Source organism: Anolis carolinensis, chromosome 3 (genome assembly GCF_035594765.1).
Source record: "Anolis carolinensis isolate JA03-04 chromosome 3, rAnoCar3.1.pri, whole genome shotgun sequence".
NCBI lineage: Eukaryota > Metazoa > Chordata > Lepidosauria > Squamata > Dactyloidae > Anolis > Anolis carolinensis.
In genome coordinates this window covers 19,732,854-19,755,536 of record NC_085843.1, presented here as the reverse complement: position 1 = coordinate 19,755,536, position 22,683 = coordinate 19,732,854, and the positions used below count along the sequence as shown (strand labels likewise).

General features: G+C 39.4%; 2 protein-coding genes across 3 annotated transcripts in view; one reads left to right on the top strand and one right to left on the bottom strand.

The window, feature by feature from the left end:
- cep57 (centrosomal protein 57) overlaps window positions 1-425 on the bottom strand; it is a 32,422-nt gene extending 31,997 nt beyond the window's left edge. Inside the window, exon 1 of one of the 2 annotated variants that reach the window (XM_062974564.1) lies at window positions 93-425. In XM_062974564.1, the coding sequence (XP_062830634.1) occupies window positions 93-122 (30 nt within the window). In that variant the 5' untranslated portion in view covers window positions 123-425. The remainder of the gene's footprint in view (window positions 1-92) is intronic. The other variant, XM_003219312.4, reaches the window with a different exon arrangement.
- A 133-nt stretch (window positions 426-558) lies between these two features.
- fam76b (family with sequence similarity 76 member B) lies at window positions 559-13,243 on the top strand. The gene is made up of 10 exons (XM_003219313.4): window positions 559-947; window positions 2,382-2,446; window positions 3,555-3,609; window positions 4,076-4,231; window positions 5,246-5,448; window positions 6,660-6,707; window positions 7,258-7,338; window positions 7,795-7,930; window positions 8,746-8,847; window positions 10,066-13,243. The coding sequence occupies exons 1-10, from the start codon at window positions 792-794 to the stop codon at window positions 10,153-10,155; spliced, it is 1,092 nt and encodes a 363-aa protein (XP_003219361.1). The 5' UTR covers window positions 559-791; the 3' UTR covers window positions 10,156-13,243.
- The last annotated feature ends 9,440 nt before the right edge of the window (window positions 13,244-22,683 follow it).

The following is a 22,683-nucleotide window of genomic DNA, read 5'->3' as shown; positions in this document are numbered from 1 at the left end:
GAGTGCTTTTCCCTTTCGCCTCTCTCTCCGGGGAACAGAACCTTCTCCCCACAACTTCCCAGCTATTCCCATTCCCCCTCTGTCTGTCTCACCGAGCGCTCCGGGTCCCTTGCCATCGCCATGCCGAAAAAAGGGCGCCTGTCTCTTTAAGAATTAGCGGCGACAGGGAAGCAGCAGCTGGAGACCCACTCCGACTCCTTTATTGAGTGACACAGCGCCTGCCCAATCGAGCCGCGCCTCACCTCCCCCCCCTCCCCCGCCGACAGAAACCCGCCCTCCTTTGCGTCACAGAGTCGAGCAAATGATTGACATTATGACTAGCCACTGCGCTGAGAGGAGGCGGGTTACCGTCGGCTAGGCTAGAGCATCCCTTTCGATCTTAGGTCAAGGGAAGGGAGGGTGGCGACTTGTGCCACTTCTGCGCAGCCGCAGAAAACGTGTGGCGTCGTTCGTGCAACTACGTTGGTCCAATGGAGGCCCGCCGGCTGCGTTTCGGGGACTTGATTGGTCGTGACGCAAAAGGACGCGGCTTTGATTGGCGGGGAGGGGCGGGGTCATAGCGGGCTCCCTCGCTCGCCGATTGGCTCTTCCTTCTCGCGCTCTCCCTCTGTTTGTGTGAGGAGAAAGAAGCCGCGGCCTAGGTGGGAGTCGTGAGGAGGAAGGAGGAAGGAAGGAAGGAAGCGGCCGTTTGAGAGGCAGCACCGGCGGGTTGCGCTTTCGTGAGGGTCCCCGGTCTCCCCCTTTTTACCCGCTTCTCCCACACAAGGCCTCCTGCGCTGAGAGGAAGGCGGATGGCGGCAACATCCGGGGCCTCTGGGGCGGCCTCAGCAGGAGCAGCAGCAGCAACGACGACGACGGTGGCTGCGGCCCCGGCTCTCTACGCCTGCACCAAGTGCACGCAGCGCTACCCCTTCGAAGAGCTCTCCCAAGGACAGCAGCTCTGCAAGGTGTTGGATCAGGCGCTCTTTATCTCCCTCTCCCTCAGAGAACTCGCATCTACACTGGGAAATTAATTCCGTTTAGCACCACTTTGGCTGCAGAATCCTGGTACTTGGCAGACAGAGAGAATGGACCAAAGGCTATGCCAAAACCACAACTCTCACGATGCCATAGCCTTCAGCCACGGCAGTTAAAGTGAGATCAAACTGCGTTAATTCTACAGTGTAGAGCAGGCATTGGCTAACTTGGGCCCTCCATTATTTATGTAATTAGTTTATTTTGTAGCCCCCAGTGGCATAGCGGATTAAACCGCTGAGCTGCTGAACATGCTGACTGAAAGGTTAGCGGTTTGAATCTGGGGAGCAGCTTGAACTGCTATTAGCCCTGGCTTCTGCCAGCCTGGTAGTTGGAAAACATTCAAATGTGAGTATATCAATACGTACCACTCCGGCAGGAAGGTAAAAGCGCTCCATGCAGTCATGCTGGCCACATAACCATGGAAGTGTCTACGGACAATGCCGGCTCTTTGGCTTAGAAATGGAGATGTGCACCAACCCTCAGATACGACTAGATTTAATGTCTGGAAGACCTTTGCCTTTACTTATCTAATTCATTTATAAAACCGCTTTTCACACTTAGCAGACAAAGAGAAGACCAAAGACTGTGCCAAAAACCACAACTCTCATGATTCCATAGCTTTCAGCCATGGCAGTTAAAGTGAGACTGAACTGCGTTAATTCTACAGTGTAGAGCAGGCATGGGCTAACTTGGGCCTTCATTTATTTATTTAATTAATTGATTCATTTATAAAACCGCTTTTCTCACTTGGCAGACAGAGGGAACCAAAGACTATGTCAAAACCACAACTCTCACAAAACCACAACTCTCTCTAGCCTTCAGCCATGGCAGTTAAAGTGAGACTGAACTGCGTTAATTCTACAGTGTAGAGCAGGCATGGGAAAACTTGGGCCTTTATTTATTTATGTATGTATTTAATTCATTTATAAGACTGTTTTTCGCACTTGGCAGACAGAGAAAGGACCAAAGACTATGCCAAAACCACCACTCGCGATTGCATAGCCTTCAGCCATGGCAGTTAAAGTGAGACCAAACTCCTCTAATTCTACAGGGTAGAGGAGGCATGGGCTAACTTGGGCCCTCCATTGTTTATTCATTTATTTAATTCATTTTCCTGCTTCTTGGCAGGGGGTTGGACCATGAGTTCTCTTCCGATTCAATGATTCTAGTCTATGGTTATAAAAGGTTAAATTATTGTTTTCTATTTTCTCTAGTATTGTACTCAGAACTTGATGTGCTACTTAGCTCCTTGCAGGAAATCTTAGTGATTTGTTTTATCATATTTTGTGTCCTGAATAAAAGTGAATGTCTAATATCATTTGTTTCAATTTAATAAAATAATGCATTTTTCTTTTCTTTTCTAGGAATGTCGCATTGCACATCCTATGGTAAAATGTACTTACTGTCGATCAGAGTTTCAGCAAGAGAGGTAGGTCTTTTCTGTGTTTCCCACTTTTACACAAACAGCTATTAGTTGTCCCTGGAATGTCATTTCTACTTACCAACCACATTTAAGTTCAGCCCTACCAGCAAGGAGTGAGGAAATGCTGGCCCCCTGCTTCAAGCATATGGTCCTCTCCAGGATGTACCCCACCACCCTACATGGATTTCCTCAGAATCACATCATGTATTCCTGTTAGAATATTTTCTTATCATGCACATTTAGAAGCGATTTTTGTTAGTGAAAGTCATGCTGAACTGCAATATTCAGTACCAAAGCAAACTGAGGTGCTGCCAGATCCCTTTGCATAGTGCTAAATTCGCTGTCCATTTTCCAAGAATGTTTAAATAGTTTTAATGCATTTTTACATTGTTTTAATATGTTTTTATGTGCGCATATCTCACTGCAGAAGGCCCCAGGTTCATTCTTCAGCATCTTCAGACAGAAATACTATAGAGCTACAACCAGTTAGCATTAACAATACTGGAATGAATGAACCAAAGCTGTGTCTTGTTTAAAAAGTCCTTTAGGAAGACTTGATCATCCTGCCCACTCACAATCTTTTTTATTAGAGTTCAACATTTACTTATACCAGCTGTTTTAGGTAACACAGTTTATCCTATTTGTTCTGTCTTGTGCATTATATTAATGAAAATAATCCTGAACATTTGAGTATGTTCAAGAATATTCTCAGTCGATTTCATGCTACTCAGGACACACATTACAGCTTTAATTTTTCAGGTTACTAAGTTATATTTAAAGTGGAGTCTTTGAGAAATTTCACTGGTTAAGTTGGTCTAATATGGAATTTTGCCTGAGCATCAAGAATGTTCAAATTGCACGTTTTATATATTATTCATTTTCAACATAAATTTCTACAAGAATGGGCCAATAATCACCAATTCCATTTTTCTGAGCTACAAATGTATTCTTTTTTCCACTGTCATATTCTTCTTGGAAGCATCCAGGAGAATATTGTTAAATCATGTTATTTAATTCACTATACGATACATCTAATTGCTTCATTTTGTCAATAAGCATTGTAAACGACTTGTCACAAAGTATCTAACATTAATTTGATGTGCTTTCTTTTTAGCAAAACGAACACAATATGCAAGAAGTGTGCCCAAAACGTGAAGCAGTTTGGAACGGTGAGTTAATATCTATATCTCCATTTGAGATTTGGCTGCTAAAGTGGTAGCTTACCAGATTTTTATGGTAGTGAATGTGATTTCATTTGGTACTCCCAACTCTTTTGGAATTTGATATGTGCATCATTAGATGGAAACATTTTGGATAGCAAAACATTTTATTCTGTTGTTGATATTAGGGATGTCTATGTCTACTTGACTATTCAGTTTCAGGCAATTTAATCACATCAGAATAGCTTATGTTACTTGTTTGTCCAGAGCGCTGAAGAAATTCTGTGATACTTGAATTTCTTGTTTCATTGTTAAAATACAACAGCCACAGCAAATGAACATGGTCTTCATCAAGTCTGTCCTAAGCAGCTACGTACACATCTGTTTTTCTTTTAGTGACTTGGTTATCAAATAAAATACCAACAAATTTTAAAAGAAAAAAAAATAGCATTTCTGACCTGTTTTTCTTTTCCAGCCAAAACCTTGTCAGTACTGCAACATCATTGCAGCTTTTATTGGCACAAAATGCCAGCGCTGCACAAACTCTGAGAAGAAGTATGGGCCTCCTCAGACTTGTGAACAGTGTAAGCAGCAATGTGCTTTTGATCGCAAAGAGGAGGGAAGAAGAAAGGTATGTGCTTGTCTTGTTGCTATTAAATTTTTGTATGGAAATGATACTTTGAACTCTACTAACACTTTAAATCAAACTTAGGCCCCATCTACATTTAGGGGCTATAAATTATTAGTGGCAAAAACACTAGTGTATATTCTGAACAGCTGCCTTTAAGGGAGCACACTACTATAAACATTTGGAACTTAAAGCAGACTTCTAGGATAGTTTCTTACTCAGGTGCTCATTAGAACCAATAAATTACTGTACCATGTACCTTGGATCTCTTTAGTAAAACTTTAGTAAAAGTGTCATAGTTTAGACAGTTTCTCTAGAGCTGGAATCTGTCCCAAGGGATATAATACTGAATGTTGAAGATCCCTCCATTAATGTGAACTAAGAACTTTGCTTCCAGACATGGTAAATTGTTATCAAAATTGTTATCAAAGATCTGTGTAGCAACTTGTTGAGTTGATCTTAGTTATATCTTTCAAACCTAAGAAGAACTATGCCATATTAGGAAATCGGGTCAACAGTCTAGAGAGTAGATGCAATGAATTTTGTCCCTGGAACTCTGAGCGGTTGCTAATGAGAGGTGGGAAAACGTCTCATTTTCTATTCTGCGTCTGAAGATCTGCATTGGATCGCTGAGAAGTTCTCTGAAATAGTGCAGAAAGTGAACTTTGAAGCAAAAGAGAGAGAATGAATGGAGAAAATTAACTCCCCACCTTCCATTGGGAGACTTTGTGGGATGGAAGGGCATTCTATCTACAAAATGAATTCTGTCCAAAGCATCCATCATGGCCTGCCCAAAACAAATATGCATAGAGCTTTCTCCAGTTTTCAGAGGAGAGTTCAAAATGCTTACTGTGATGCTGATGTTTGCTATATATTTAATTAGTTAATATTGACATTTTTGTGGGGGGGGGGGGGGAAATGACAGCAGTAGTATTTGATAATTTTATTCTGGCTGTTGTGTGTCTTTTTAGCACTGAGTACGTGTAACATAATTTGCTGTGAATGATTTCCCAAAAGGTTGATGGGAAGCTGTTGTGTTGGCTCTGTACTCTGTCCTACAAAAGAGTGCTGCAGAAGACCAAGGAGCAACGGAAGAGCTTAGGGTCTTCACAGTCAAATTCATCCTCCACAACTCTCACTGAGAAAGACCAGCATCATTTGAAACACCACCATCATCACCGTCATCATCATCACCACCGCCACAGCAGCGGGCATCACAAGTAAGTGCTATGAAACTTCGTGGAACTTTGTTGCCATTTGTGGCTCTTAAGACAAAATAATGTTTTGTCTTCTCACAGGAATAATATATACTTAATATTTTCAAATTTTAAACAGATGCACTGTGGTGAAAGAGTTCATGCACTCTGAGAAATTTGATTGCATTAACCAAGAGCATTCCCTGTTGGTTCTCAACATTGTACTTATTTGTATATCATATCTTCTTTTCAAATCCAAGGCAGATTTCATGGATTCTAAGCCTCTCTCCTATTTAGGGAGAAGACAAAGCTAGACCTCCTTGGCTTTAGCTAGATGAAGGCCTCACATGTCTTCAGATATTTCTGAGGCTTGTTGATAGGACTTTACCTAGGTTGAAGCTGGGACATGGAGTTTTGTGTAGGAGCTTAAGTAAGCTAAATGGGGCATTTGGCCTATCAAATCTAAGCAACCATGCCATACTTAAAGATTCCACTATTATTTGTTCCTGATGATTTTGGAGACTTAATACAATACACATTTCAGTCCCCAAGAAAGTGGACACCAGGGATTGCAGTCACCGAAGGATCATTGCATTAATTTACCAAGCAAAGTGATGTTCGAAATTCTACAACAGAATCTCACCATATGTGAAGTTAGCAATGCCAGATGTCTAAACTAGATTCAGGAAAGGAAGAGGCACTAAGGATCATATGGCAACTTAGATTGGACAGTGGAAAAGCACATCAGAGAATTTCAAAACAAAACCAGCCTATTCTATATAGATTATATAATAATTGTATGGATTATTAAAAACTTTTGATTGGTCTTAATAAAATGGGTCTGCCCAAACATTTCATTGCCTTAAGCAAACCTGTACTCAAGAATACATGACTCACTAGAAAATACAATGATGCTTAGTTAGGTAGAAGACAGTAAGGAAAGATAAAGACTGCATTCTGGATGGATAGGCCCAGTCAGGAAAGCCATGGTTCTTATTGTACAAGACCTAAACAGGATTTTTGGTGATAGGGTGGCTCGAAGGTCTCTCCTTCATGGGATCAGCATATGTCAAAATTGCCTTGATAGCAGTTAGCAACAGTAAGATTTTAAATATATATTTCTTTGCATTGATTATATTTTTATGGGCAGAGAGGGAAAGATCTGGTGGAAAAGTAGTAAATATTTACTATGCAATCCATGCTTGGGTGTCATTGTTGCACATTTTATGTTTCAGAATCAGCAGTCTGAGTCCAGAACAAGATCAGGGATTGTGGAAACAGAGGTAAGTGCTGATACAGATATACATATTTATTGAAAAGGACAGCTGTTGATACACATCAGTGATAAGATAATATTTTTCAGTCCAAAGTCCTCATCCTCCCATGGAGATAATGCTAGCAGAACTTTCTCAGAATTCAGGGAGACCAAAAAACAGGCAACCCCCCCCACCACCACCACCACCATTTTTTTTTTTTTTTACTATCAAGGAAGGTTTTATATAATGCTTCCATAACTTCCTAATTGCTGCCCAGATAGGAGATTAGAAATTGCCATGGAAATTCAAGGAGTTTGTAGTATAAGTGACATTTAACTATTTCATACCAGCATTTCCCCCTACTTGCAAATGCCCCTCTCTATCGCAGATCGCCTTTATGAGAAGTCTCCACTGGTATCACTTTCAGAGACCGCTTTCACAGGAGTATGTGGTCCACATATAGGAAGTGTACTGCCCTTCTATTAAATAGTGGTCAAATTATTTAGAAATCTATATGATATATATTTTGTCTAAACATAATCACATATTCTATGAGATTGCATTTTGTGTTTTTCAGCCATAAATCCTCTGCAGCTATTCAGAATGAAACTCCAAAGAAAAAACCCAAAATGGAATCCAAGCCATCTAATGGAGATAGGTAAAGAATGTAATCTTCCTTACAGGTTTTTCCAATTTTGATTAATAAACTATTGGTTCAACAAAGTGGAGTTTTGTTTGTGTGCCTTCAGGTAGTTTCTGACCTATAAGAACCTAGCAATGGTTTTCTTTCAACATTTGTTCAGAAGGGGTTTGCTCTTGCCTTCTTCTGAGACTGGGCTTGATAAATTAAGAAAGTAGAATGCTGAAGGCTCCATACATTTGTCGGAACTGATATATAAGATGACTGCTTTAATCAGCAAGTATTTGATTCTTTGAAAGCTGTTTAATTCAGTTTTAGCAAGTATATTAATGTGTGCCATTACGAAGCCAATTTTCCAGCCTGATCAACTCCTGTCAAGTGTATCATATCTGTTATGGATATTTGGGAAGGTGTTAGCTTTAAATACATACCAGTTGTGTTTTTCTCATTGTCTCAACTTTCTCACTTTTACAGTAGTTCTATAAATCAGTCAGCAGACAGTGGCGGGACTGACAATTTTGTCCTCATAAGTCAGTTGAAAGAAGAAGTTATGTCATTGAAACGTCTCTTGCAGCAAAGAGATCAAACTATTCTGGAAAAAGATAAAAAGGTAAAAACCTCAATGATTTAGTTTATGCAAATGTTCCATGTGCAAAAGAAATGTGTCAAATTTACATGAATCCAGAAATCATTTTAAGTGGGTTTCCTTCTGCCTTTTGGTCAGAGAAAGGAGAAAGAGCTATACGAACAGCATGGAGAAAGGATGTAGAATCCCCCCCCCCCCAAAAAAAAACACACACACACACGAGTACACTACTTTGATTGATCAAAACCTCCCACATCAGCCATCTTTTAGTGATTAGAGGTGAAAAGTTAGTCTATCTTTAAACCTTCACACACTGAAACCTAAGAACCAGTGCTATCCTAAATCTTTGATGTCTTATTTTGAAAGTGCTAATGCTTTATATATTCCTATCAACAAGTTTTGTTGTTGTATTCCTTTAAGTCATTCTGACATATAGGCTACCCCAAGGAAGCCCTATCCTGGGGTTTATCTTAGCAAGGGGTTTTTCAAGTGTGTGGATATCTTTGCCTTCCTCTGAAGCAAAATGTGACTTTTGCTGAAGGAAAATCAGTGGATTTCCATGGCAAAGCAGGGATTTGAACCCTGGTCCCCATCATTTACATAATTAAAGTCTTTACCACAAAAAATGTGAGTAGATAAGGAAGAATACTAAGCAAATTTTACAGTGTTATAGAAATATAATCTGCATATTTTACTTGCATAAATACAATATCCATGCTATATGTTGTTGTTTTTTACTGGTCTTCAAACCAACAGAGAAAACTATATGATTTGCCTTTAACATTTTCACCCTGAGAGAGTGTGCGCATATGGATAAAGATCTCAACTCTTTTTCTTAGTTGACAGAGCTCAAGGCTGATTTTCAGTATCAGGAATCAAATTTGAGAACAAAGATGAATAGTATGGAGAGAGCTCATAAGGAGACTGTGGAACAGTTACAGGTAAATTTCATTACAGGTACAGCATTTCAGAGAGAATAATTTGGGACCAGGAATTCCTCGCATAAGGGCAAACATTTGGTTATGAAGTCAGCATTTTAAATCTGGCATACCTTCTTGTGATACCAACATAGTCTAAAAGACATGGGCAACCTTCAGCCCTTGAGGTGTTTTGGACTTCAACTCTCACAATTTCTAACAGCCAGTAGGCTGTTAGGAATTGTGGGAGTTGAAGTTGAAAACACCCGGAGGGCCAAAGTTTGTCCATCCCTGGTCTAAATGTAGTGTTGCATCCCAGTGTTGCATCTAGAAGTGAAATTGGGTCTGCTGTCTGGTTTCAGATTGAACAGTTTATTCAGTGAAATAATCTGAGGTGACACAGAGATCCCAAGACTAATATATGGTAATTTCCCCTAATTTGCCCCTTACATCTCCCATACGCATTCCTTGCTGTTTAATTGCCTAATGTATATAAAGTACTTCACTTAGGGACCTAATTTTAGCAAACTAATGTGGGCATCATTATGACCACTGGATTAGCAAATAAAAATTAAGTACGAACACTAGTATTTTGGGCACTACTTTTATTATGGATGTTTTGAGCAAAATTTAGTTCTGGTTCAAGATTGACAAAGTGATCTAATGAGTTCTGTTGGATCAAAAGAGCTTTGAACACATTTTTTTTCAAACACTAGCCTATTAGGTGAAGCCAATTTTGAAACTATGTGCAATAGGATGTGAAAACATACTGTTTAAATGAGTATATATGTGTTCCAAATCTCTTGGATGAAACCTAGTTTAGGTTTGAGAAGTCTGTTTGGAATCCAGACATTATCCTGTGCAGGTAAGACAACTGAAGAAAGGGTATGAACGGCTGTTACAATCTTAACAAGTATCATTAATGCAAGTTAATTTCAAGCTGAGACCCAAGCAGAAAAATTGTTATTATTTATTCCCCACTTGATCTCTCCCGAATGAGACTCAAAGCAGCTTCACATAAAAATTGCACTTTCAGTACTGAAATCATTGGAACAAAATATTTTCTCAGTGCCTGGCAGTGTGCAATAATGCAGAGTGCTTTTTTCTAGCCCAGTTTCCTTTAAATGTTTTGGATTATTCAACATGCAGTGAATTTTGGAAGTTGCAAATTCTCCAAAACATCTGAAGGGTACCTGGAAAGCTTACAAATATAAGGGATATTTTTCATCTTTTTTTTTTCAGGCAAAAAACAGAGAGCTCCTCAAACAGGTTGCAGCGTTATCAAAAGGCAAGAAGTTTGACAAGAGTGGGAGCATGCTGACCTCTCCTTGAATGACTGGGGCTTTGCATGGGTGTTAATATTCAAAAAGATAAGTGACTCTGTGGCAACGTCTAAGAAGCTTGGGTAGTCGGGGAAAAATATTTTTGCACAGAGTAGTTGGCATGTTTTCGTACACTTTTTTTGTAACTGATAATGCAGTGGAACTTTTTAAAGTTTAAACCAGTTGGATTCAACCACTTCAGCTGGCTTGAAGAAAAAGGTTTCTTTTTTTAAAAAAAAATACTAAACAATTTATACTGGAGGGGACTTTTTGCCAGTGATCAGCAAGAGTGCTCTTATTTTTAGCCACATCATGCAATAATAAATACATGAATGGCAGCAGCAACTTGAGGGAGAATTCCAGTAAGCACTGCCATCATGAAGTCTCCTTAATATAAATTGGATTAATACAGGGCACTTGAACAAGAACAAGACTTGCTTTGGAGCTGTGTAGACTCACATTTAAAAACAAAAAGCCAACACATCAATCACATCACTATTCCAACAGGAACTAGTTCACAAACAAAAGGGAATACTGGATACCTGGCAGCTGTGCTTTTTATCTTTCAGTATAAATAAGTGAACCGTTGAAGAGTATATTGAATCATGGTGCTTTTATTATCAGATGCTTAAACCTATAAATATATGTAAAAGAATTTTAATGATTTTATTCTTAGTGACAACTGGTGTTTTGCATTTCTTGTGATAGAAATTTAAAGAAATCCTCTATTGTAAGTAACAGAACAAAATATGGTTCTTGAAAATATACTGTAGACTTCTCTCTTGCAAGTGCCTTTTTCTCCCAACTGTTTATTTATAGGATTGTTGATATTTTGTATATAAAGGGTTCTTTTCCTTTTTTTAAAAAATCATGTTTAAATGTTTCTCCATGTGTGTATATGCATAATATATGTACAGAAGAATCACATGCTAAGATCACAGGTGTTAGGATGCTAGTGAAGGTGCTACGAACTGGGAGGCAATGATTTTTTTTATTACTATAGATAAATGTAACAGATATGTCTTTGTAGAGGGTATTTGTCTTAACTTGTGTGCCTAACTTAATTTTCCTTTTGCCACACTAAACTGTAGGGCTTCTAAAAATATATATTTCTTCTTTTAATTTAGCTAAATTTGCATTGTATTTTTGGTGACGTACTTTAAACTGAGAGACATAGGAACAGTGTTTGTATTCATATCTTTCTTTTCAGTGACACAAAGCCTTTATTTAAACATGCCTTTTCAGTTCCATGTAGTAAAGAAACAGCAGCCCCATAGATAGATGTTTTACCAAAAACTAGCGATATACAGTAATTCTGTGGAAACTAACCTGGGAGTAAAAGAAAAAAGTCCCCGGAAAAGGCTCCAAAGGACTCAAATTGAAAACCAAAGCCCCAGCTAGACGGTTGTGTGGATCAGGCGGGATTAGTGTGGGCTCAAGCAACAAATGTTCTAAAGGAGAAGACTAAGGAAAGCATCATATTTCACAATAAAAAGCCATGCAGATGTGCCCTAAGTCATTGACTCCTGGGGCTCCATGGGAACATAATCAGTGGTGTATCAGGTTACCCGAAGGAGAAGAGACCTTGTCTACCATAGCTCAGACTTCGAAATGCAGCTGAAGTAATTCAGAGATGTCATCCCAGTTAGTTCATGGCAGTCGTGAATCTAAACTAGGCCTGCACAACTTGGCAGTAGTGAGGGGGCGAAATTAAAACAGGCTGAACCTCTTTGGGCCGCAAATAAAAAATTTTAGCACCTAGAGGTAAAACAGCTGGAGAGGGGAATTGCAGTTCCAGTTGCTGCTCTGCTGTAGCGTTGTGTGTAACCTCCCTCTGGAGTTTAGACCAGGCATAGGCAGATGTCAACCTTCCAGGTGTTTTGACCAACTCCCACAATTCCTACCAGCTGTTAGAAATTATGGGAATTGAAGTCCAAAACACCTGGAGGGCCTATGTCCTACTTATTTCCCCAAAGGCAGTCCATCTGAAAGGAATGAGATGTATTGAAAGGGGATTTTAATGTTCTCTTTGGGATGGTAATACAAATTGTTAAAAATGTCACAGGTCATTCCAAAAAACACTGTTTTCATCAGCTTAAAAGATAAACCTTTCCCATACAAGGGTGCTAAAGGTACACCTATGAATTAGTTGCCCTTCAGCTGGCATTGACATGAGTTTGGGCCTCCAGCTACCTACCCAAAAGATCAGGAGGATTTATTCCCAAGAGACTACTAAATAATTGTAATTTGCAAAGAGACAAAAAGCTGCTTTCTACAATACTGAGATTTTTTAAAAAAAGAAATATTGTACAATTACTTTGTTTAAATGTATAAATATTATTTGTTGATTTTACATAATTATACAGCTAGGGTAAAACAACCTGCTGAAATCCTATGTTCAATCACTGAACATTTGGGTGAGTTTTATAAAATTCCTGACTTCCATTTCAGAGTATTTTGATACTTTTTTTCCCAGTCGAATGGCTACTTGTAACTGGTGGTTTTTGTTATTCTTAAAATAAATTCATAGAAAATTATTCACTTTCTGATCAAGTCATTTTCAGTGAAACCTGTTTATGCTGCAACAAAGACATTCTAGAGGAAGAGAGCTAATGTTTGTTTTTTAAAGTAACAGAGTTGTATAAAGGCCATTATGAAACAATTTACAGACGTTCAATGTTTAGAAACATTCTGGTTTTTCTTTTGCTTTTAATTGTATAACCTCTCTAGCCTGGGAGTTTTAATGGCTAGAAATAATAAGTGGGATCCTGGAGCTTAAGGTTTATTTTCAGAATGATTTTTTTAAAGGTGACACATTGTAATGACAAAATGCATTTTAGGTCAGTTTTTAAACTGTTAGCATTGAACAATAAGCAATTCATTTGGGCTAGAGTTATTTATGTGTTTTTAAGCCTGTGAATATTGCAGTTTCTTTTTAATTAGGATGTCTGTGTCCATTCTGAGGCAAAGCTGTTCAGGTTGCTCCATCTGTATATACTGTTCAAATAATGTACTGCATCACAGGTTGGCAGTTGACATTTTTTGTACTCTTTTTTCTAAACCCAATATTTCACAATAAAAGCTTGTTTAAAACATCAGCACAACCTCCTTGCTTTTTAAAGAGCTGCTTGAACAACTGTTTGGATTCTGTGGTTCTAAAATTGAGACTGATGTTTACTTGTTGATCATAATATTTAACTGGTTTCACCATTTTGGATGGACTGGGAATGGCCTGAGCCCAGTAATAGAGCACATCCAGAGTTGCAAACCTCATCCTCACTACTTCCAAGATATCTAAGAAAGAGTCCTTCATAAAATTCTGGAGAGCTTTTGACAATACTGAGCTGGAAGAACCCGTGTTCTCATTCAATATAAGCCTGTTCCTGAGCATCTTTGAAGAAGATGTATTAATCGGAACTGAAAGGGTGTTCAAGGATTTTGAAGGTCCTGTAGAACTTTGTTCCTCAACCGTTGGAACCCAAATTTTCCTGAACTGTAGAATCCTTTTGAAATTTGATAAAGGGAGATTTCTGTTGAAGTAACACATGCCCCAAACGTACACAGTTTCTCCCTTGGAGACTTGAAACAGTTTCCATGGTGTTGTCGAAGGCTTTCATGGCCAAAATTACTGGGTTGTTGTGAGTTTTCCGGGCTGTATGGCCATGCTCCATTCTGGAACATGGCCATACAGCCCCAAAAACTCACAACAACCCAGTTTCCATGGTTTTCTACCTTGGTGAGGCATTATGGGGATATGTTACTATGGACACAGTATAACAGTCAGTGAAAAATAATGTTATGCAGTGTATATTGTTTCATTTTGGTTTTGATTCCTATCATTTTCTAAACACATTTTTAGATTTTCTTGTATAACCTTTGGGCCACAGATTGCCTCTTATACATAAGCTGTCACATCCAACTGCAGCAACCTTTATTACAGACCATTAGGCAACACATAAAATACATATTTAAAACAGCACAGTAAAAACATTAAAATATATATTTCAAGCTGTAAGATAGTAATTTCCATTTGCTGGATAGATTATCACAAAATTGCACAACATTAAAAACAACTACAGTAGAGTCTCACTTATCCAAGCCTCACTTATCCAAGCTTCTGGATAATCCAAGCCATTTTTGTAGTCAATGTTTTCAATATATCATAATATTTTGGTGCTAAATTCGTAAATACAGTAATTACAACATAACATTCCTGCATATTGAACTACTTTTTCTGTCAAATTTGTTGTATAACATGATGTTTTGGTGCTTAATTTGTAAAATCATAACCTAATTTGATGTTTAATAGGCTTTTCCTTAATCCCTCCTTATTATCCAAGATATTCGCTTATCCAAGCTTCTGCCGGCCCATTTAGCTTGGATAAGTGAGACTCTACCTGTATTTGTTTGGCATAAGCTTGTACTTTTATTCACTTCTACCACAATATGTGTTTTATGGTTGTCTTGTTAGAGGCACACTTTTTAAAACCAGAGTTGATAAATAGGTTTGATAATATTTTGTGTTGCTGTAATTACATATTAGGTATATTCTCATAGAGAAGCACAAGACCACAAGGGCCATCCAGTCCAATGCCCCCAGCCATGCAAGAACACACAATCAAAGCACTCCCAACATAGGATGCTTTTACACTCCAGCTAGAATATTTTTGCCCCAGTTCTTTTAAAGAACCACTGCAAGTGGCCCAAAATGTGATGGAACTGTTCAGAGTAAAAGCACAGCAGATAACATGTAGGCTCGTATATACAATAGAATTAATATAGTTTCACACCACTTCAACTGCCATGGCTCAGTTGTAATTTGCTGAGGCACCAGTGCTCTTTATCAGAGAAGACTTATAATACTACAGCTCCCAGGATTCCATAGCATTGAGCCATGACAGTTAAAATTGTGTCAGACTGCATCAAGTCTACAGTATAGATGCTCTCCTGCTTGAATAAAGATTTTGCAACATACTGTGTTCAAAAGATTCCCTCTTGACTTCCAGATGTTGAAACAAAGAGGGATTGTGATGGTGGGAACCAGGTATGAACATGTGTGAAAATAGGATTATAGATTCATTTCTGGTTTATAACACATTTGTTGTTGTGCATATGTTGTGCATACATTACATTCCTTAATTTTGCGCTACATTGTACCTGTCTTTGATAGCCAAACTTGAAGTTTCTTCCAAAAAATCAAGTGATGACACTTGGTAAGGATGGACCATGTGCAACAAACCACCAAATCCTTTGTCTTTTAATGAAACTTAATTCAGATGTGTGTGTAATCTGGTTAAATTCAACTTGATTTACACACTTGCAAACTGAGCACTATAAATAGTTTCATATCCAACTGAATTTCTCCCATCCACCTCCCGATATTTTCTTCACTGCAAATAACTGCTTTTATACACTTGGCCACCAGATGCTGCTTAAACCCCATATAAGATATTATTATCATTCAACTGCTATAGAATACGTTTTTGTACAGGCTTTGAAAACATTAACGATCCCAAATGTCCTTGAAACATTTTAATTTCTTAGTAGCATCAGTCCTGGATGAGTGGCCTGCCTAAGGAAGAGAAAATGGTGATGCCTTAGAGCAGATGAAAATCTTTGCTTTCTCTCCAGGTTTTCAATTACAAGTTCCATCCTTTGCCATTGCACGTTATGGCTGGGGATTCTGGAAGCCAAAGTCCAAACCATTGAGAAGCCTAAAGTTTTCTCATACCTGCCTTAGAAATACTGATAGGCAGGTGCTTGGACAGTCATCCCTCCAAATTTGGAAACTGGACATTTGTGGATTTAGATTTCACACTGGAGGACCAAAAGATTTCCAGAAAGAACACTTTTAATCAAAGTCGTTTGCCTCTAATCATTGGAAATGTGGAGGGTTGGTTATAATGTGAAATACAGCATCAAAGGTGGAAGTTGTACCAAGAAAGCCGAATCAAGCCTATTTTTTTTTCTATTAGAGTATCAAAATATATTCCACAAAATTAAAGCCACCTCCACAAACAGAACAATTCATTCTATTCACATACGTTGGATCTGCCTTTTAGGTTAGAGACCCAATTTTGGACTCACTACAAACCAGACTCCGAAATTCAATGAAAAATGAGAAAACGAGAACGGTCCCTACCCACCCACCCCACCCAATAAAATCCTAACCACAGCCTATCTTAGGCAAGACTGAACCCTGGTTTGGTGCTGGCTATTTTATAAACCAGAAAGGGCATCAGTCCAACACATATGTAGTATCTCTACAGGGATCCTTTACAAGCTGCACATATTGAAATAAATCCAACAACACGGGACAAGTAATCATCAAAGTGACACCTCTTGGACCTGTTTCAACTTACAGCAACAAAATCAGAGCAGATCTGATATTGTCTGCAAACTGTTATGCCCATTCTGCAGAGAAGTCTCCCTCCCAAAAAACGAATGAAATCTTTACATTGTCCTAAAGGAGTTGTCTTCATTCACAGTTTTATATGTTAATAAATGCAGGTTAGGGCAGTATGCAATCCCTAAATACCTTTAGGACAGTGGTTTTCAACCTGTGGGTCCCCAGGTGTTTTGGCCTACTACTCCCAGAAATCCCAGACAGTTTACCAGTTAGGATTTCTGGGAGTTGAAAGCCAAAACATCTGGGGACCCACAGGTTGAGAACTACTCCTTTAGGAAGAGAAGAAAAAGTTCACATTTTAGCAAAAGTACCCCAGAGTCGGTCATGACTGGACTTAACGTCAGGGGAAACCTTTACCTTTACTTACTTTAAAAATAGTTTTGGGGAGAGCCACAATTGTATCATTATTAGCTGTTTAAGGGGAGACTATAAACATATTCCCTGGAACTGCATTAATTCTAGTCTTACGTGCAGGTGTGTATTTGTTGTGGGACAGAATGACTTGTTGCTTGTTTAACGTTATTTTTATTATTGTTTTTGAGCTATAGAAGTTAACGAGGTGTCAAACTGCATTCATTCTGCAGTGCAGACCAGGCATGGACAAACGTTGGCCTTCCAGGTGTTTTGGACTTCAACTTCTACCTGGAGAGCTGATGTTTGCCCATGCCTGGTATAGACTCATCCCTTCCTCTCAAATTAGCTGAGGCTGGAACTATGTTGCTATATGATGTGGTTTGAACTGCATTATATGGCAGTTCAGATCCAGCCTGAGTCAACTGAGCGTAAACTAAGTTCAAAGTACAAAGATAGTTTGCACTCAGTTAACTCAATGGGGGAAGAAAGAGCTGAACTGATTTTTTCCAGTAGGCTCAGGACAAAGCAAACTGCTGCAGCCTCTCCTAGGGCTCATTTACACTGACCACTTAAGTCAGTTCAGAACCAGTTTGACAGATACCAGTTTTGATGTGCGGATGATGAGACTGACAATTCTGAAATTGGTTTGAAGCCGGGATACTGACTACATTAACCATGGAAGACAGCCTCAAACTGCTTCCAGAATCTACAGTATCCACTGCTTGACAGGCACAGAGAATATGGTTCCTCCTCCCATTTCTGGGCAAGATGCACACCAGCACTCTAAGGGCATACAAGATGAAAATAGGATGCAGAGAGTAACAGTTAGTAGTGGAGATATTCAATCACCTGTCCCAGGGGGGTCAACTGGGATACTCAGCCATGCCCTTGGGGTGTTTTTTGACAAGACCATCCCCTGTTCTGAGTTTTACAATGAGCATCAATGCAATGGTTGTTTACAATGTGATTTACATTCTGCAAGGTTGATTTTACCATGCAGTGTGGTTTAGACTGCGCCTAAGCTGTAGCACATTCAGAGGAATATTTCAGAATTTCCTAAAGTTTTGCTTGACGTGCTTTAAATGCTTTAACTCACACTGCAGTGTGCTTTGTTGGCATGCTATATCTGCATTATATGTGCAGTATAGATTAAACCCTAGCTTGTGCGTTTCCAGTGATTAAAGATCTTTATTTAAGGAACAATAATAATAATAAAGATGTTTATTTAGGTAAAGGTTTCCCCTGACATTAAGTCCAGTCGTGACTGACTCTGGGGGTTGGTGCTCATCTCCATTTCTAAGCCAAAGAGCCGGCATTGTCCAAAGACATCTCCAGGTCACGTGGCCGGCATGACTGCATGGAGCGCCGGTACCTTCCCACTGGAGCGGTACCTATTGATCTACTCACATTGGCATGTTTTCGAACTGCTAGGTTGGCAGGAGCTGGGGCTAACAGTGGGCGCTCATTCCGCTCCTGGGATTTGAACCTGGGGCCTTTTGGTCCGCGAGTTCAGCAGCTCAGCGCTTTAACACACTGTGCCACCAGAGGCCCCGATGTTTATTTAAGGAGCAACAACAACAACAACAACAACGCTTTATTTATGTCCCACCCCCTAGGGGGACATGGGGTGGCTTACAACAAATAAGATACAGTATAAATAATAATGAACACATAACCAGATCAAAACAGTTAAACCTAAACAGCAAATCAAAAGGATAAATCATAATACATAGAGACATCACTAATAAATATAGAACTATGTAATAAATAAAGCACGTAATATGGTAAAAACATTGCAAAACCAACTAACACATCAATGGTTTGGATAAAGGAAACAAAGCTTTATTGTGGGAACTTCATTCTAAAATAGGAAAGTTATTCAGGAAGCTAATCTAAGATAACTACATCTTGGAAGGTTGAGAGAGGACTCAAGGGAAGAGGAAGAGGTGGGGAAACATCCCTAAGAGTATCTGTTTTCATCAAAGAGAGGTCAAGGTAGGTTGACAGATAGATGGAGAACACTCAAGTCATTCCAACTATCTAACCCTATTGCTACTGCCCACTGTGAGGCACCCTTCATTCTTCAGTGCCAAGCACTGTGGCATTTCCAATGTTATTGTTTTTCCTCATTAATAGCGTTTGCCAAATTGACCGCATTATGACATTGCTTGGCCTCATGTGTCCTGGTCTCCTGTGAAATTCTGGAAGGATATGCCTACGACAGAACTCCAGAGCCTGCAAAAATACCTTTTCCAAGCTTTGGTTGGGGTGGATGCAGGGAAATGCATTGGATGTTTGCTCTTGGATGATTGAACTCCACTAAGCAAGAGCTCTTTCTTGCAAATCCAAATCCAAATGTTAATGAATCCCAGGAGCAAACAAATAATTCAACCTAACCACTGTAGCTGTGTTCTTCGGACTCCTTCTCAGCGGCAAATCAGGATTAGCTGGTCCCTTGCTGTTGCCAGCAGAGGCTTTGGAAGCTCTCTTTGCCACTGTAGAGCTAATGAGCTTTCATAAGAAGAGAACCTTGTTCTACAGTTGGGCAGAAGGTATATGTTTACATGCTCCGATTAAGCACATGTATGTGGGTGGCATTCCAGATGGCAGAGAATATGCTACTGGTGAAACACAGATGATGCTTTCAACAGAACAGCAGTTATCTAATATTTAAGCATTACAATCACTTGGCACCATCAACCATCACATTAGACTACAGCAAAAATTGTTTCTAACCAGGCCTGGCATAAAAACATCTCCTTGAGTAGCTGGCAGAACCTATCAGTTCTCTCATGCCTGTCTTGGGTCCCCTTTGACTAAATGGCATTTCTCATAATGCTCTACTGGGAAACTATGTTGAGATCATTGTGGAGAATTAAACATGATTGGTAGGTGCCACTGCCATTGAAATCTGATGATGCCTACATATATAAAGGTCCGAAAAAGAGCACTTTGCTGAAGAATCTCTCAAACTTGGGAACATATACACTGTAGAATTAATGCAGTTCAATGCCACTTTAATTGCCGTGGTTCAATGCTATGGACCCCTGGGAGTTGTGGTTTTACAAGGTCTTCAGCATCCTCTTCCCAGTTGGTGCCTCACTCAACTGCAGTTCCCATAACTGCAATGCAGTGAGACATGGCAGTTAAATGTGGTGTCAAACTGCATTATTTCTACGGTATGGATGCACCCAATGGCTCAGAAAACAACCACCAAGTCCCAATAGTTAGTGTTTGGGGTATAAATTTAATCAAGTAAAGTTATGTGGAAATATAGAACTCCCTTGAGTGGGGAAGATGTTGGTCCTTCATTACATTTTCCCCAGATGTATGAAATAAGTCCATAAAGACTTCAAGACTTTTCAGGAGCTTCTAATGACTGCATTGCCTTGAGATCAGTATGAATGAGTCAAATGTCTTAAGTCAGCTCTAGTTAAAAGTGGTTTTCAAACAGTTCGGAGACAGCCGAGTAGAAGAGAAAATGGCTTGGCCTGAAGCCCATCACAGTCCCACATAACAGAAAGAAGTCAAAGAAAAATAATCTCACTGGAGACCTTTCCCTGCGTCTGGATCTTATGTGAACCAGGCAATGAAAGGAAGCAGAATTCCTATGTTTTTTTCCAAGGAACTTCATAGTTTATTCCTCGAACAGAGATAAGCTAAATCTTGTATAAACACTCCTCCTAGAAATGGGTTAGTCTTTGCTAGAGAGAATCACATGAATGAAATCATGTCAGTTTTTGTTAATCGGAATGTGCCTTTACATTAATCAACGGTATTTATATATTCATATTTTGCTCCTGTTTACGATGCAAATAAACTGACCCAACTATTCTTTTTAAAAATAATAATTGTGAACATTGAATTCCCTTGGCGCAGTGCAAACGGTTGATGTTACTTTGTTAAGAGCAGGATACAGTTCCAGTCCCGAAGAGTGGAAGGAAACATATTTTGTGGGTTACCTCCGCTCAACACCTCAGGCATTGAGCCAGACCAGTCTTGGCATCAATAAGCAAGATCCACCCACATGAACACACCATCCTGTTAGAAATGTTGCATGAGAAATAGTTCGTGTCTGTGTCGAATGCTGAAACCTTTTGTTTCCTTTGGGGTGTGGGTGGGGGACAGCAGAGGTGCTACATTAATGTCAAGAAGAAGAAGAAAACAGGAAACAACAATTCAGTTCAGGACTTGATGTTTTTGCAAACTGCATGCATAACTCTTTGCTTGTGACAGTCACCTATGGCTGTAAACAATAAATTGATTTGACTATGAAGCGTCCTTTCTTAACCCAACACGCGGTTGTTTCTTAAAATAATAAGAACAAGAAGTACTGTGAGAGTCAGCGTGGTGTAGTGTTGGGACTATGTGCCTTATCACATTAGAGTAGGCAACGAGTATGCATCCCATCTGAAATCCAGTGGCTGCCTTCTGCAGAAGTCTCCATGATAGCTTTGCTTTAGAGTCGCCATAAGTTGGCAATGACTTGAAGGCACACAAAAACAACAAGACTGCAATTCTAAGGGACAAAACCATTTCACTTTTTAAAATAATCGGAAGTTCTCAATAACCATTGTGTTGGTGGTATCATAATATGGGTTTCTCCAGGATAACAGAGATGTCATGCCAAGGAGACTTTTTGGGACTTATTTATTTATCTATCACTAGCTGTGCCCGGCCACACGTTGCTGTGGTAAAGTATGGTGGTATGGGAAATAAAGTATTGAGGAATTGGTGGTAGTTAAGGTAAAGGGTAAAGGTTTTCCCCTGGCATAAAGTCCATTATAAATGGGTTATATAGCTGTGTGGAAGGGCCTTGAGTCTACACTGACATATAATCCAGTTAAAATCTGATAATCTGTATTTTATAGGCAGTGTGGAAGAGGCCTAAGTGAGGCCTAACTCTGCCTGTCCCCTGGGCTGAGTGGGTTTCTAGGAGACCAAGTGGGCGGAGCTTAGCCTTCTAACTGTCAGCAATTGGATAAAAACAATTATTCCTCTCCCTCTAATTAGGACTTTCTTTTCTTTTCTTTTTGTTGTATGAACGTAGAGGCATGGATGAGGGGTTGTGCTGCCAAATTTAGTGTTTCTGGGATGTGTAGTTTTGTTGTTTTGTCCTTGGTCGAAATTTCATTACCCTTTTGTATACAGTAGAGTCTCACTTATCCAAGCTAAACGGGCCGGCAGAAGCTTGGATAAGCGAATATCTTGGATAATAAGGAGGGATCAAGGAAAAGTCTATTAAACATCAAATTAGGTTATGATTTTACAAATTAAGCATCAAAACATCATGTTATACAACAAATTTGACAGAAAAGGTAGTTCAATATGCAGTAATGTTATGTTGTAATTACTGTATTTACAAATTTAGCACCAAAATATCACGATATATTTAAAACATTGACTACAAAAATGGCTTGGATTATCCAGAGGCTTGGATAAGCGAGGCTTGGATAAGTGAGACTCTACTGTATATAGACATCAAATGTGAACCGAGGGTACAGTAGTAATATATTTAAAAACACAAACAAAATTAAAAACTTGGCATTATATGTCCTTCGACCAGTAGCTGGCCTCTGGCGTCGCTATAAGAAGGTCCCTCATTGTGCATGTGGCAGGGCTCAGACCTCATTGTAAAAGGTGGTCTGTGGTTTGCTCTTCTCCACACCCACATGTCGTGGACCCCACTTTGTGGCCCCATTTCTTAAGGTTGGCTCTGCATCTCATGGTGCCAGAGCGCAGCTTGTTCAGCGCCTTCCAAGTTGCCCAGTCTTC